At 48.2% G+C, this 12,926-nt stretch overlaps 1 protein-coding gene across 1 annotated transcript; it reads right to left on the reverse strand.

Moving 5' to 3' along the window:
• Positions 1-9,320: 9,320 nt before the first annotated feature.
• LOC104604442 (uncharacterized) lies at positions 9,321-10,396 on the reverse strand. Its single transcript, XM_010268774.3, has 3 exons — positions 10,101-10,396; positions 9,803-9,910; positions 9,321-9,627 (listed from the first exon to the last, which is right to left on the reverse strand). The coding sequence occupies exons 1-3, from the start codon at positions 10,200-10,202 to the stop codon at positions 9,412-9,414; spliced, it is 426 nt and encodes a 141-aa protein (XP_010267076.1). The 5' UTR covers positions 10,203-10,396; the 3' UTR covers positions 9,321-9,411.
• Between the last annotated feature and the right edge of the window lie 2,530 nt (positions 10,397-12,926).

Consider the following 12,926-nt stretch of genomic DNA (forward strand, 5'->3'; position numbering starts at 1 on the left):
CTAGCCGGGACAGGGCGTCGGCATCAGTGTTCTCTGACCTCGGGATTTGCCTGATGAAGTGTGACTGGAAGTTGAGCAGAGCCTCCTTTACTTTTGCCAAGTATGCAATCATAGTGAGCTCGTGTGCTTCGTACTCACCTGTAACTTGTGTGCTAGGTTCAGCCCGGCTATCAGTGCCTCGTACTCCGCCTCGTTGTTGGATGCTGCAAACTCAAAGCGTAGTGCGTATTCCAATTTTGCTTCGCTTGGGCCGCGTAGTACTATTCCAGCCCCGCTGCCCTGCTGGTTCGAGGAGCCATCTACGTGAAGGATCCAGGGCTCCTCATCCCAGTTCGCGTTTGGCCTAACCAGGAGAGATGCTACACTGGCTGCTACTTCACGGGGTTCAAACTCTATTGGCTTGAGAGCTCCGAGCTCACCCGAACTAGGGATCTCGGGTTCGACCGGCTCAGGGGCTTCGAGGCTAAACGTGCACTCGACGATAAAATCTGCCAAGGCTTGGGCCTTAATAGCAATTCTTGGCTTGTACTGGAGGTCGTACTCGCTGAGTTCGATGGCCCATTTCGTTAGTCGACCGGAAACCTCGGGTTTGAGTAAAACTTGCCTCAGAGGTTTGTCAGTCAGGACGATGATAGTGTGAGCCTGGAAGTACGGGCGGAGTTTCCGAGCTGCTATCACCAGTGCGTATGCTAGTTTTTCTATCTGCGGGTATCTTGTCTCTGCTCTCTGCAAAATTTTACTAACATAGTAGATGGGTCGTTGGACCCGGTCTGCTTCTTTTATTAGTACCGAACTGACCACCTCGTCGCTTGCCGAGAGGTACAGTTCTAAGACCTCACCCTCCTCGGGCCGGGCTAAGGTTGGCACACTAGCGAGGTAACTTTTTAGCTCGTCAAACGCGAGCTGGTAGCCTTGGGTCCATTCGAACCCTTTGCCTTTGATTGCTTTGAAGAAAGGTAGGCAGCGGTCTGCTGATTTGGACATGAAGCGGCTTAGAGCGGCTATGCGGCCGTTTAGCCTCTGAACTTCTTTTACTTTCCGGGTGGTTTCATATCTAGGATGGCTTTTATCTTGTCCGGGTTGGCCTCAATACCGCGCCGGTTGACAATGTACCCTAGGAATTTGGCCGAGGTGACGCCGAAGACACATTTGTTAAGGTTCAATTTCATGCTAAATTGATGCAGGATTTGGAAGACAGAATCTAAGTCTTGTATTAATTCCTGTGAAAATTGTGTCTTGACGACCATGTCGTCTACGTAACATTCTATCTTCGTGCCAATCAGGGGCCGAAACAGCCTATTTACAAGTCTTTGGAAGGTCGCCCCGGCATTTTTTAATCCGAAGGGCATGACCTTGTAGCAGTACAGGCCGAACTCGATTATGAAGCTGGTTTTTTCCTCATCGGACTAGTCAATCCGGATTTGGTTGTAGCCCGACTGGCATCCAGGAAGCTTAGCAACTCATGTCCCGAGGTCGCGTCCACTAGGCGGTCAATTCTGGGGAGGGGGAAGCAATCTTTCGGGCATGCTCGGTTCTGGTCGGTGTAGACGCACATGCGCCACTTGCCATTCGCCTTTTTTACCAGCACTGGGTTGGCCACCCAACTCGGGTAATGGACTTCCCTTATGAAATCTGCTGCAAGGAGCTTCTCGACCTCCTCATCAACCGCCCTCCAACGCTTTGGGGCTGAGTTGCGTTTCTTCTGTCTAACGGGTCTGACTACAGGGTTAGTATTAAGTTTGTGAGTTATTAGGCTGGGGCTAATACCGGGCATGTCGGCCGCCGACCAGGCAAAAATATCTAAATTTGGAAGTAAAAAACTCACCAGTTCGGTTCGTAGGGGTTCCTCGACGGAAGCACCGATCTGTAGTGTGCGAGCTGGGTCCGTAGCCGAAGTCGGGACTGCGACTGTTTCCTTTGTGGGCGAAGCTCGTTCCCCGCCTTGCTCCGCAGGCCGCTCCATTTCAAGGTCGTCGGCCACCTTGGTTTTTCCCTTCAGGGCGGCAACATAACACTTGCAGGACTCGAGCTGGTCGCCCCGCACTACCCCCACACCGAAGTCCGTAGGGAACTTCATGGCCAAATAGTAGGTGGAGACCACTGCCCGTAGGATATGCGTGATTGGCCGCCCTATTATGGCATCGTATGGGGAGGGGGTCGCGACCATCGAGAAATCATGGTTGAGTCTGACCGCACAAGGCCATGTGCTGACTTCCACAGGTACTATTATTTTTTCGAGTGGTCTGACTTCCTCTCCACTGAAACCCACAAGAGGAGTGTTCGCGGGCTTCAGCTCGCTCCTCTGTAACTGTAGCTGGTCAAATGTTGATTTTAAGAGGATGTCCGCTGAGCTGCCCGAATCTACGAGTACGTGTCTGACCTCGAAGTCACTGATCCTTAGTTTAATGACAAACGCGTCATCGTGGGGGTAGTGGACCCCTCGCGCGTCGTCTTCCGTGAAGAAGATTGGTTCTTCGGTCTTTGGTCTTTTTGGGGGTTTCCGTTCCTCGAGGGTCGCTTCGCGAACTGAAGTCTGGGCTGCTGCCGACTTACACTCTGCTACCACCGAACCTCCCACAATTACATGGATGGTTCCCCGAACTGGCCTCTCTTCCGGAGGCTATCGCTGCAACGGTTCGGCAGGTTTGCTGCTAGATTCGGGGGCATCCTTTTCGTGCTCCCCTTGCCGACCTGCCTTACTGTTATTATTGTTATGCTGTACAAAATTTCTTAAGTATCCGCGACGGATGAGTCCCTCTATCTCGTCCCAGAGATTATTACACTGCTCGGTACTATGACCGTGGTCTCTATGGAAACTACAATACAAATTCTTATTTCTCTCGTTCGGATTTCCCTTTAGGCGAGGTGGCCACTTCACGTATAGGGCATCCTTGATCGTCATTAAGATCTCGGTCCGCCTCGTGTTTAATAGTGTGTAATCCGTCCGAAATGCTAGGGGAGCTCGGAACGACTGGTTCGGCTTCGGCTCCCGGGCTGGGTTTTTCCTGTCGACTGAGTTGGAGGGCTCACCTTCCCTCTTTCTTTTCTCGTTCCCGCCTTTGGCTCGTTGGTTGATATTTTCCTCTGTCCTCATGAACTTGTCCGCGAGCTTGAGGAATTTGGCCACGGTTGCGGGCTGGTTACCTACCATGTGCCATTTGAACTCTTTGTGTGTTACTCCTCTTTTGGCCGCCGCGATCTGCACCGCGGGGTCTAACCGCGGTATCTGCAAGCATGCTTCATTGAATCGCTTGATGTAGCCCCGGATGGATTCTCCTTTCCTCTAGACTACTCCGAAGATGCTTTCCTCTGTTCTGGGGCACCGTTTGCTGGTGACAAAGTGTGTAGTGAAGACCTGCACGAACTGGGCCCAGCACTTTATCGACCCGGGGGCCAGGTTCCTGTACCAAGTGCGGGCTACCCCCCTGAAGGTGGTGGTGAAGGCCACGCACATGCACGATTCGCTGGCCCTGGCGAGGTGCATTTGGGACTGGAAAGCGTCAACGTGGTCGTTGGGGTCGAAGGACCCGTCATACTTGTCAAGAGGTGGGAGCTTGAAATCTCTGGGCAAGGGGACCGCCAGGAGTTCTGATGCGAGGGGGGAAGGAACTGAGAGAATCAGGGCAGCTCCTATCTTGTCCGAGCTCGTTTCTTCTTTGCCTCTGAGCTCTGACAAGACACGGGTGGTGGTTTGGCGACTTCACCGGCGCCTTCGTTGTTGAGTGGGCCTGGTACTGGCGCTGTTGGCCTCCGTGTTGCTAAGCTCGATGGGCCCGGAATGCTGGTAGTCTGCTGCCAGGGCACCGAATTGGTTTTCCGTGAGCGGGAACTCGGGCTTGGAGCACCGAGGTGCCGATCTTGCGGGCGAGGTTCCCGACCCGCCTACGAGCTGCGAGGCGGGGATGATTTTTCTCTCTCTTCGGCCTGGGGATGAGGCCTGGCTGTTAAGGGGATTCTGGGGCCAGGAGGCCTTTCCTTGGTGGGGGCGTCCATCCTGCGGGGAGGCCTTAACCGGCCTCTGAGCAGGGTGCCGAGGTGGGAGTAGTGGTTGGTTTAGCGGCAGTTGGGGGAACTGCTATTGATAGTGATACTGGGAGATGTTGTGCATCACTTGGTGCTGATGAAGCTGGTGTTGCTAGAACTGTTGCATTTGGGCTTGCATTGCCCGCATGCCTTGCATCAGGTCGTCCAACCGGTTTTGGCTGGCTGCCAGGGGGACAGCAGTTGGTTCAGTAAAGGCTGTCTCAATAGGGGGAGGAAAGGGGATGCTCGTGGCAGGAAGGTTTACGGGCGCATTCAAGCTGGGGATCCCATCCACCGAAAGGGGGATGGTGAACTGTCCAACGCACACCACGGGGACTTGAAGTTGTTCCCCAGTGGTGTTTGTCTCCGTGCCACGTCCGGCGTTGCTAGAAGAAGCCATGAGTGTTGGGTTTTTTGAAGAAAAGAGGTTATGAGAGTTTGGAGGGAGGCTTTTTGAAGCGTTTTCCCACAGATGGCGCCAATTGATGATGCGCAATCCGGCTGGTCTTAGCTGTCAACGACCTTGCCTCTGAACTAAGTAGTAGGGAACTTGAAACGGAGGAGATGAGTAAGCTCCGGGGGGAACCCGGTGTAAAGGCTCCGAAACTCAAGTTAGAATCCTTCAAAGGCAAGATAAAACCATATAGCGCAAAGTTTGCATACCTCCTCTTTGGGAGGGTGGAGAGCCTTTTATAACCACCTCGCGCACTCACTCCTAGATTTCTGTCTAGTCGGGAATGATTACTTCCGTGCTTCTGCCAGTTCGGGCGTCATTGCCTCTACTGGGGCAGAACCGTCACTGCTCTTTTTGTCAGAGCCGTCTCTGTAACTGGAAATGGCGGTGGCAGGTGACGGTGGCAGGTGGCCGTTGAAGTGCGGCCATTAAGCGTCAGATCCCAAGTCAGTCAGTTGCACCGCCCCTGGATACGGACTCCTTCGGTGTCAGATATGGTGTGGTTTGTCCAATTCAATGCTCTGGAGGTGGAGTGCTTGGAGCATTGTGCGAGGCGAAGTCTTGAGTTCGGATAGGGGGGGTGTCCCGAACTGCCATGAGACGGGCCAGTTCGGGTCACTGCTTTGCATGGCTCGGGGCCAAAGGGAGAGTTCGGGCTCCTCGTAGGGAGTTCGAGCTTTTAGTAGGGAGGTCGGGCTCCTTTTAGGGAGTTCGGGCCCCTTGTAGGGAGTTCGGGCTCCTCGTAGGGAGTTGGTCTCCTCGAGGGGAGTTCGGACTACTGGTCTCTTCCCTTTGGTGTTTGCACCCTGGGTATGCTGCTTTAAGTGCCGAGCTACTTGTTTTTTGCCACGTGGCGTGATTGCGAGGTCTTGCCAAATCTCCTTCATCATAAACCATATCCTTTTGTTGGTCAGACGGACAACACTTTCAAATGCGATGGTGAATTCTGGTGGTGGAAACGAAGGAGATGAGTATTCTGAGTCAAATCCGAAAGCAATCTTGCAAATGTTGTCAAGGAAAATCTCTAGAGGATATCTTATAAATTGATCACAGACTTCTCTACAATGACCATTGAGAGATTCTGGCTGTATAACTAGAAATGCAGTATTCGAATATGATATAACCGTTTCTGGTCACGTACCAATTTTTTGTGATGTATAATTTTTTTTTGGCTAAGTACCTCATTATTTGACCCGGTGGTGACGTGCTTTGGTGATGAGCTACTTGGTGGTGAACTCCCTGGTGGAGAACCACCTGGTGGCGAGCTCCCTGGTGGAGAGCTACTTGGTGACGAACCGCTTGGTGGCGAACTCCCTGGTGGCGAGCTCCCTAGTGGCGAACTGCCTGGTGGAGAGCTACTTGGTGGCGAATTCCTTGGGGGAGAACTACCTGGTGGCAAACTACCTGGTGGCGAACTCCCTGGTGGCGAACTGCCCGGTGGTGAACTACCTGGTGGCGAACTCCCTGGTGGTGAACTACCTGGGGGAGAATTGCCTAGTAGCGAACTGCCTGGTGACAAACTGCCTGGTGGCAAACTCCCCGGTGGCGAACTGCCTGGTGGCGAACTACCTGGTGGCGAACTCCCTGGTGGCGAACTGCCTAGTGGCGAGCTCCCTGGTGGCGAACTGCCTGGTGGCGAACTGCCTGGTGGCGAGCTCCCTGGTGGCAAACTGCCTGGTGGCAAACTCCCCGATGGCGAACTGCCTGGTGGCGAACTGCCTTGTGGTGAGCTCCTTGGTGGTGAACTGCCTGGTGGTGAGCTCCCTGGTGGCAAACTCCCCGGTGGCAAACTGCCTGGTGGCGAACGGCCTGGCGGCGAACTCCCTGGTGGCGAACTGCCTAGTGGTGAGCTCCCTGGTGGCGAACTGCCTGGTAGCGAACTGCCTGGTGGCGAGCTCCCTGGTGGCAAATTGCCTGGTGGCAAACTCCCCGGTGGCGAACTGCCTCGTGGTGAGCTCCCTGGTGGCGAACTGCCTGGTGGTGAGCTCCCTGGTGGTGAACTCCCTGGTGGACTCGTCATTTGACCTGCTCCTAGGCGGCCTGCAACTCAAAAGATGGTGGAGCTCCCTGGTGCAGCGCAACCCAACTACCCTCTGCGTGAGGTGATTTCCTCTCCTTTGTAGGCGGCGGGAGCTGAGGGACCTGCGAGAACTGAATCAGAGGACCCGGGTTATTTTCCCGGCTGGGACTCTTCGATGCCTAAGTTAGTTTTCTGATTACAGAGAGCTTGGAGAGAAATGAGAGAGCTAGAGACAGGGGTTACCATCATTCCCCCCCCCCCCCCCTTGGCTTTAGGGGTCGGAGTCCTTATATAGTGGTGTCCTCGCGGGTTAGGTGGGTGAAAAGCCTTCAAACGGTAAGACTCGTCATATCCCGTCAGAACCGGGTACGGTGGTTAACTCCTCGAGGTTGTCAGGTTGGCGCTTGTGTCAGGCGGCCAGGTCAGCGCCTGGGCCAGGTTGTCAAGTTGGCGCCTATGTCACTCGGCGGGTCGGTGTTTGGGCCAGGTTGTTAGGTCGGCGCTTGTGTCAGTCGGCGGGTTGGTGTCTGGGCCAGGTTGTTAGGTCGGCGCCTGTGTCGGTCGGCGGGTCGGTGTCTGGGCCAGGTTGTCAAGTCAGTGCCTGTGTCAGTCGGCGGGTCGATGTCTGGGCCAGGTTGTGACAGGAGATCTTCCTGCGATACGCCAAACTACTCTTCTGTACCGAGCTACCCTACAAGTGGTGAGCTGCCCGGGGGAGCTATGCCGAGCTGCTTGTGGTGAGCTTTGCCGAGCTGCCTGGCTCCTTGGTGGCGAGGTCCTTGGAGAGCTGCCTACCTCCTTGGCGAGCTCTTTGGTGAGCTACCAAGCTGCTTGGTGAGCTACCAAGCTGCTTGGTGAGCTACCGAGCTCGCGGAGTATGCCGTTATGGTTCATCGATGGGCGTCTTATGGGTTGCCAAGTCGGCCAGGTCGGATCATGTGCCAGGCTGATCTGGCTAGGTTGCGCGCAGGCCGGGCCAGGTCGTGCATAGGCCGCGCAGGTCACGCACAGGCCGCACCAGGCCGCGCAAGCCGCGTGCAGGTCGCTCGTAGGCCACGTGCAGGTCGCGACAGGCCGGCCAGACCGGTGCCCGGGTGGGACACCAACTTAGTAAGTTGTTGCCTGGGTATTTGCCTAGTTGTCACGAGGTGCCACGTGTCGCAATTTCACTGGAGGGCTAAATCTGCCCTCATCAGAATCCATGGACATAGAAACAGACAGAAGAGAAAGGGACGACGATACCTCCAACAAGAAAGAACGACTTGACCTTCCAATTGAAATCTGACAATCCTACATCCAGAATTGAGAAAGGTTTCATGTAATTGCTCCTTTGATGGAACTGATTCATAACCATAGATAACTACTTGTGTGAACCTGAAAGCTGCATTTGTTATTTGTTAATTCGACTACAGTTGGAATTAGGCATGCAGATGATCAATAAATATGAAAATAGACATGGATGCTGAACTGAGAAAGGGGGCCATGCTAGTTTAGTTCAGTACGTACTTGAGTTCAAGTGTTCAACAGCTAGGTTGATTCGAGTAAAACCAACGATATATATCAAAGTGTCGCAAAGTTTCCAATCAATCTGGTTAATTCCACTGGCGCTATATATGGACTTGTGGGCACAATCTGATTGAACTTATTCGATTCAGCTTCACCCTTGCATTTTCTTAAAGCAGGTTGCAAAATCTTCGGAGACATGAATAAGATAATATGTTGCTTTCTTGTAAACGATCCTTTGTGGACAAATACTTAAGTTAGGTGAGATGAATAAGAAATATATGATAGATTCAATAATTGGCGTACAAAGTAGTCCTCTGTTTTGGCGTCATCTTGCAATGGGCCTGCAATTAAACCAATCAAAGTCTTATGACGGTACACGGTGCTTGATCTGTTTTGGCGTCAACAAATACCAATTGCAAATAGATGTGGTTCTTGAATTTTCTTTTCTTGTAATGCAAGAAAAAGAGCTCCATAAATCTTTGCATATGGTGCAGCTTAACCCCTCCACATCTCCCTTAATTTATTGACGTCAATGATTAACTATTAGGTCTGCTCTGCAATTCGTTTACCTTCTCTGGATTGATGACTTGTATTAATACCAAGATGTTAATGTCCCTTGCCATTTCTCAAGTGTCCTTGCCATTCAATTGGTAAACAGAGGAGGCATTCCACGGCATTGCAGATTTTGGACTAGCTGTGTAGCTCATAGAGCGAAATCAAAAATTCTCTATAGAATAATGAAAGCTATGTATCGAAGGCACACATTTCGGACACACACACGCATGTTAGGTACCGTAGTCTTTCATGTGCTTCGACTATCTATTCTCTGCAACCCATTTGCTACTTTCGTCAGACTGTAATCTTCTAGTGTGGTTCAAAAATCTCATTTCATTCAGGGCATGAAACCATCCCTTGCTACTTTAATTCTTTTGGTGAATAGTAACTCCAAGATGCATTTTTAAGATGGCTAGTTTTTGGTTGATGCATTGGTTCAAGATCAGTTAGGTTTAAGAGAGAATGGCAAGAAAAAGAAAATAGAGAAAGTTTAGTAGGGTATTTTAGTAATTTAATGGTTTCCGTTAACGCTCGAGGTGGTATTTGTCGCAATGTAAAAGTTTAGGGGGGGTCTTTGTCACAGACCCATAGTAGAAGGGGGATCTTTGTAATTTACCCCAAAAAAACAAAGTATAATAAAAACACTGAAATATATAAGACAATGCGAAAAAGAAAAAAAAAATAGAATTCAATACTTACACACAAGAAACAAGAACAAATGAACAAATGGACCACTACTAGGTAGATGGTAATTCAGGTGTATATTCATTAAACCCCCGTGGACAACAACAATTGAGGCTCAAGTATGAAATATATATGAGCATTAACTTATGAAAGATTTTAGTTTAATATTCTACAGCTTGAGAAGAAAAACGAATAAAGAAACACAAGAACTTACAGATTGCGCTTTCCACCATGCATTTCCAAAAGCAAATTCAACAGGGTTAAGGCCTCTGCAGTCAAATAACATCAACGGAGAGTGCATCCCACGTTGAGAAGCGTGGAGGGTCAGGGGACGACCATGACCAGGAATCATCAGCACAGTTCCCTTCCTCTCACAAAATTTGCACTGGAAATAAAGAAAACTAGAAAATATAAGCAAAATGGCAGAATCTGATTTACCAATAACACCCTGGATTTATTACTTAAAGATATGCTCAAATGCTACAATTATCTCACGTTGTGGTGAGTAAAGATCAGAAAGAGAGAGAGAGAGAGAGAGAGAGAGTATCTCACACTCTCACCTTCTGAACAAGATTAATGGTTCCCTTGCCATTGGGGTGAGGAACTCTTTCGTTCAAGCTCACGCAAGTCCTTTTCTGGCTCACCTCACCACAATTCTCACAATGAAGCTGCAGAAAACAAATTAATTTCTCCGGTTCTTAATTCTCTACTACAGTCAAAAAGAAGAACAATAAAAGCAGCACGATATTGAAGAGCAAATGTACAGGCATCAATAAACCCTAAAGCATTTTCAGAGCGGGTTTAAAGATCGACAAGAAGAAAGAAAAATAGAGACAGAGATCAGATAGAGAGATGGACCTTGAAGTAGTATGTGAAGTTTGGTTCATCACAACCCCCTTCAGGCTGAAGGTTGGTCAGATTCTCAAGCTCAGCCCTGATGACTAACTTCATAATCACCATTTTCGGAGACGGAGCAACAAAGATGGTACTGGACAAAAGTTTCTGCAGACAAAAAAAAAAGTACAAGAAAAACGAAGAACAGCAGTGTTAGCTCGAGGAAGTAGACTCTTGAAATGAAAAAAAGAAAGAGCGACTGTCAGAAGAGCGTAGGTTTAGAAATGGCGCGAGTTAGGCGTAAATTAACGAGAGGGGAAGTCCGTGTCCGAAATTGTTGGTTATTCCCCGCGTCTGTCTGTATCTTACAGCAGTACAAACCGTACGGTAGAATCAAAACCGCCATGGCGCCACGTTTTGCGTGACATTGCACTATGGCAGGCGATCAGCTCTAGTTCTATGAGATCGGATTGGCTGTGTACATGATCGTTGATACGCTATGTTGTACGTGATTGCTTTGGGATCCAATTAACGGTCGACACGTCAAATGACCGGACAGATATCCATCGTTGATCGATCGTGATTGGATTGCTACAAGTCAAACTTAAGACTTTGAGTTGAACTTTTAATTAGTTGAGCTCGAATTTGAATAATTAATCGAACTAACCTGAAAGTTTGAACTTAAATAACCCTAATTAAATTGGAGCACAAACTATTAAATTAGAGCTCAATTCAATTATTACAGTCTTGCATGGTGCCAACCAGCTTCTCCTGTCTATTGTAGCAGAGATTTAGGATTAAATCCCGTCTGCGCCTGGGTTGGGAGATGTGTTACCCCCGTTAAAAAATTATTGCAGCCTTACTACAGTCCATCTCCCTTGTGAATGAACCTATCATGAGAAGATGTTCCTAATTCACGAAGGGGATGCACTGTGGGGCGCATTCTGTTGGTTGACCTTACATGCACCCTAGTTCACATCTTCTGCAACTCACTTTGCTCCAAATATAATTTAGAGTATCGGCCAATGAAATACAAACACAACCTATCATGTGAAGTTGCGAACTCCATGCACCCCCTTTCCCCACCCCTTAATCCCCTTTGACGCGGAAGAACATTCAGGCTATCAGATAAGAATATCAAATTCTATAAATTATATCAAATTCTCTGGGTGGGGAAGTTAGAACTTTTGTATGATCATATGCCAGCTATTGATCTTACATATTTGATAGCACATATGATATGAATTACAATTTACAACAGAATACAACCATTGTTCATTCAAAGTTTCGAACCAAACACAAACATAGTTGGTATGATTTATAGGAGTTTTAAAACGAATTCGGATTCACATAACTGTCTTCACAGCCTTTTACAGCTGAGAACATATCCATACTTATTCTCAATGCACGGCTGGCTATGAGGACGGTTTTGTGAGGATCAAATCCTATTTCCTTCAGATCAGTACTTCAGAGGGTTTGTTTATATGAGAGATTGATGTCTTGGCAAATTAAATACTTCAAACAAGACTGATTGTTTTGACCTCATTTGCAATGGATTTATTCAAACAAGCAATGAAATAGACCTTGGTGCTGCCATTGGACCTATTTCAGTCAATGGTGGCCCCCAATATCAAATAACCCCATATCTTCAAGGTAAGAGAGAAAATGGAAAAAGAAAAAGATTTTTCCTTAATTCAATCATAGTAATCAATTACCACACAACACTGATGTTATACAGGAGTCCAAATAATCAGCCGTATTTTGATGCACCCATTTTTGCATTTGAGAGTAGAGGTGTAAATTGGGTTGTGCCGTCCGATACGATGGTCTATAGGTCGTGTCAGGCCCGGCATGATCATGCAGGTTGTGCTAGGCCTGGAGTTTTAGGTCCATGGGCCGGTACGACATGGCACGACCAAGCAGGCCGGCACGGCCCAGCCTGCAGCCCGGCCCAGCACGGCCCATATATATTTTATATATTTTTTATCTATTTATATAATACTATATAAATTATAATTATATAATAATAATATATACTATATAATATATTAATAAAATAAATATTTTTTTATTTTTATTATATTAATTTATTTAATTATTGTATATATAAGCAATTGTATACACAAAATTCATATAAAATTAAAATTTTAAGTTTTTTATCAATTTTTTTAAATAAATAGCTTTGGCTCGATGCACGGCCCGACCTGGCCCAAGGCTCAGCCAATGGGCCAGGGCCGTGGGCTGTGTTGGGCCGACCCCCAAATTTTTCACCGGAGAGGGTGGCACAGCCCGCGGGCCAGCACGGTATGGCTTGCACTTTGCACGGGCCATGCCGTGCCAGCTTGGCATGGCCCACTTTACACCTCTATTTGAGAAGAGTATAAATACAAACATGTACAATGTAAAACATTGTTTACCGTATTTTTTAACCTTTGTATTTGCACCCTTCCCAAACTGAGCCTAATAAATCTAAACATTTGATTTAAGATTGGAAACAAAATCAATGTAGATTATTGGCCACAGCATGTCTGCATCCATTCAGTGGATTAAGTCACACTACGACATCAGTTCAGTGGGGAGGTGATAAATTTCAATCCTTGAAAATTCTCTATTCTAGACGTGCCTTTCGTTATAGGCAAGGTTCAAAATTAGGGATGCAAATAGATCAGATTGGATTCGAATCAAAGTATATTCAAATCCGATCCAACACTGTTTAAGACGGATCTGATCCAATTGGATCTAATAGACAATGATCTAAATTTGAATTCGATTAGAAAGTTGGATATTTGGATCTGATTTGATCCAATTCAGTTTGTTTTCTTTAAAAACTAATAAATTATTAAAAGAAAA

Source organism: Nelumbo nucifera, chromosome 6 (assembly GCF_055504915.1).
Source record: "Nelumbo nucifera cultivar China Antique chromosome 6, China Antique-T2T, whole genome shotgun sequence".
NCBI classification, from domain to species: domain Eukaryota; kingdom Viridiplantae; phylum Streptophyta; class Magnoliopsida; order Proteales; family Nelumbonaceae; genus Nelumbo; species Nelumbo nucifera.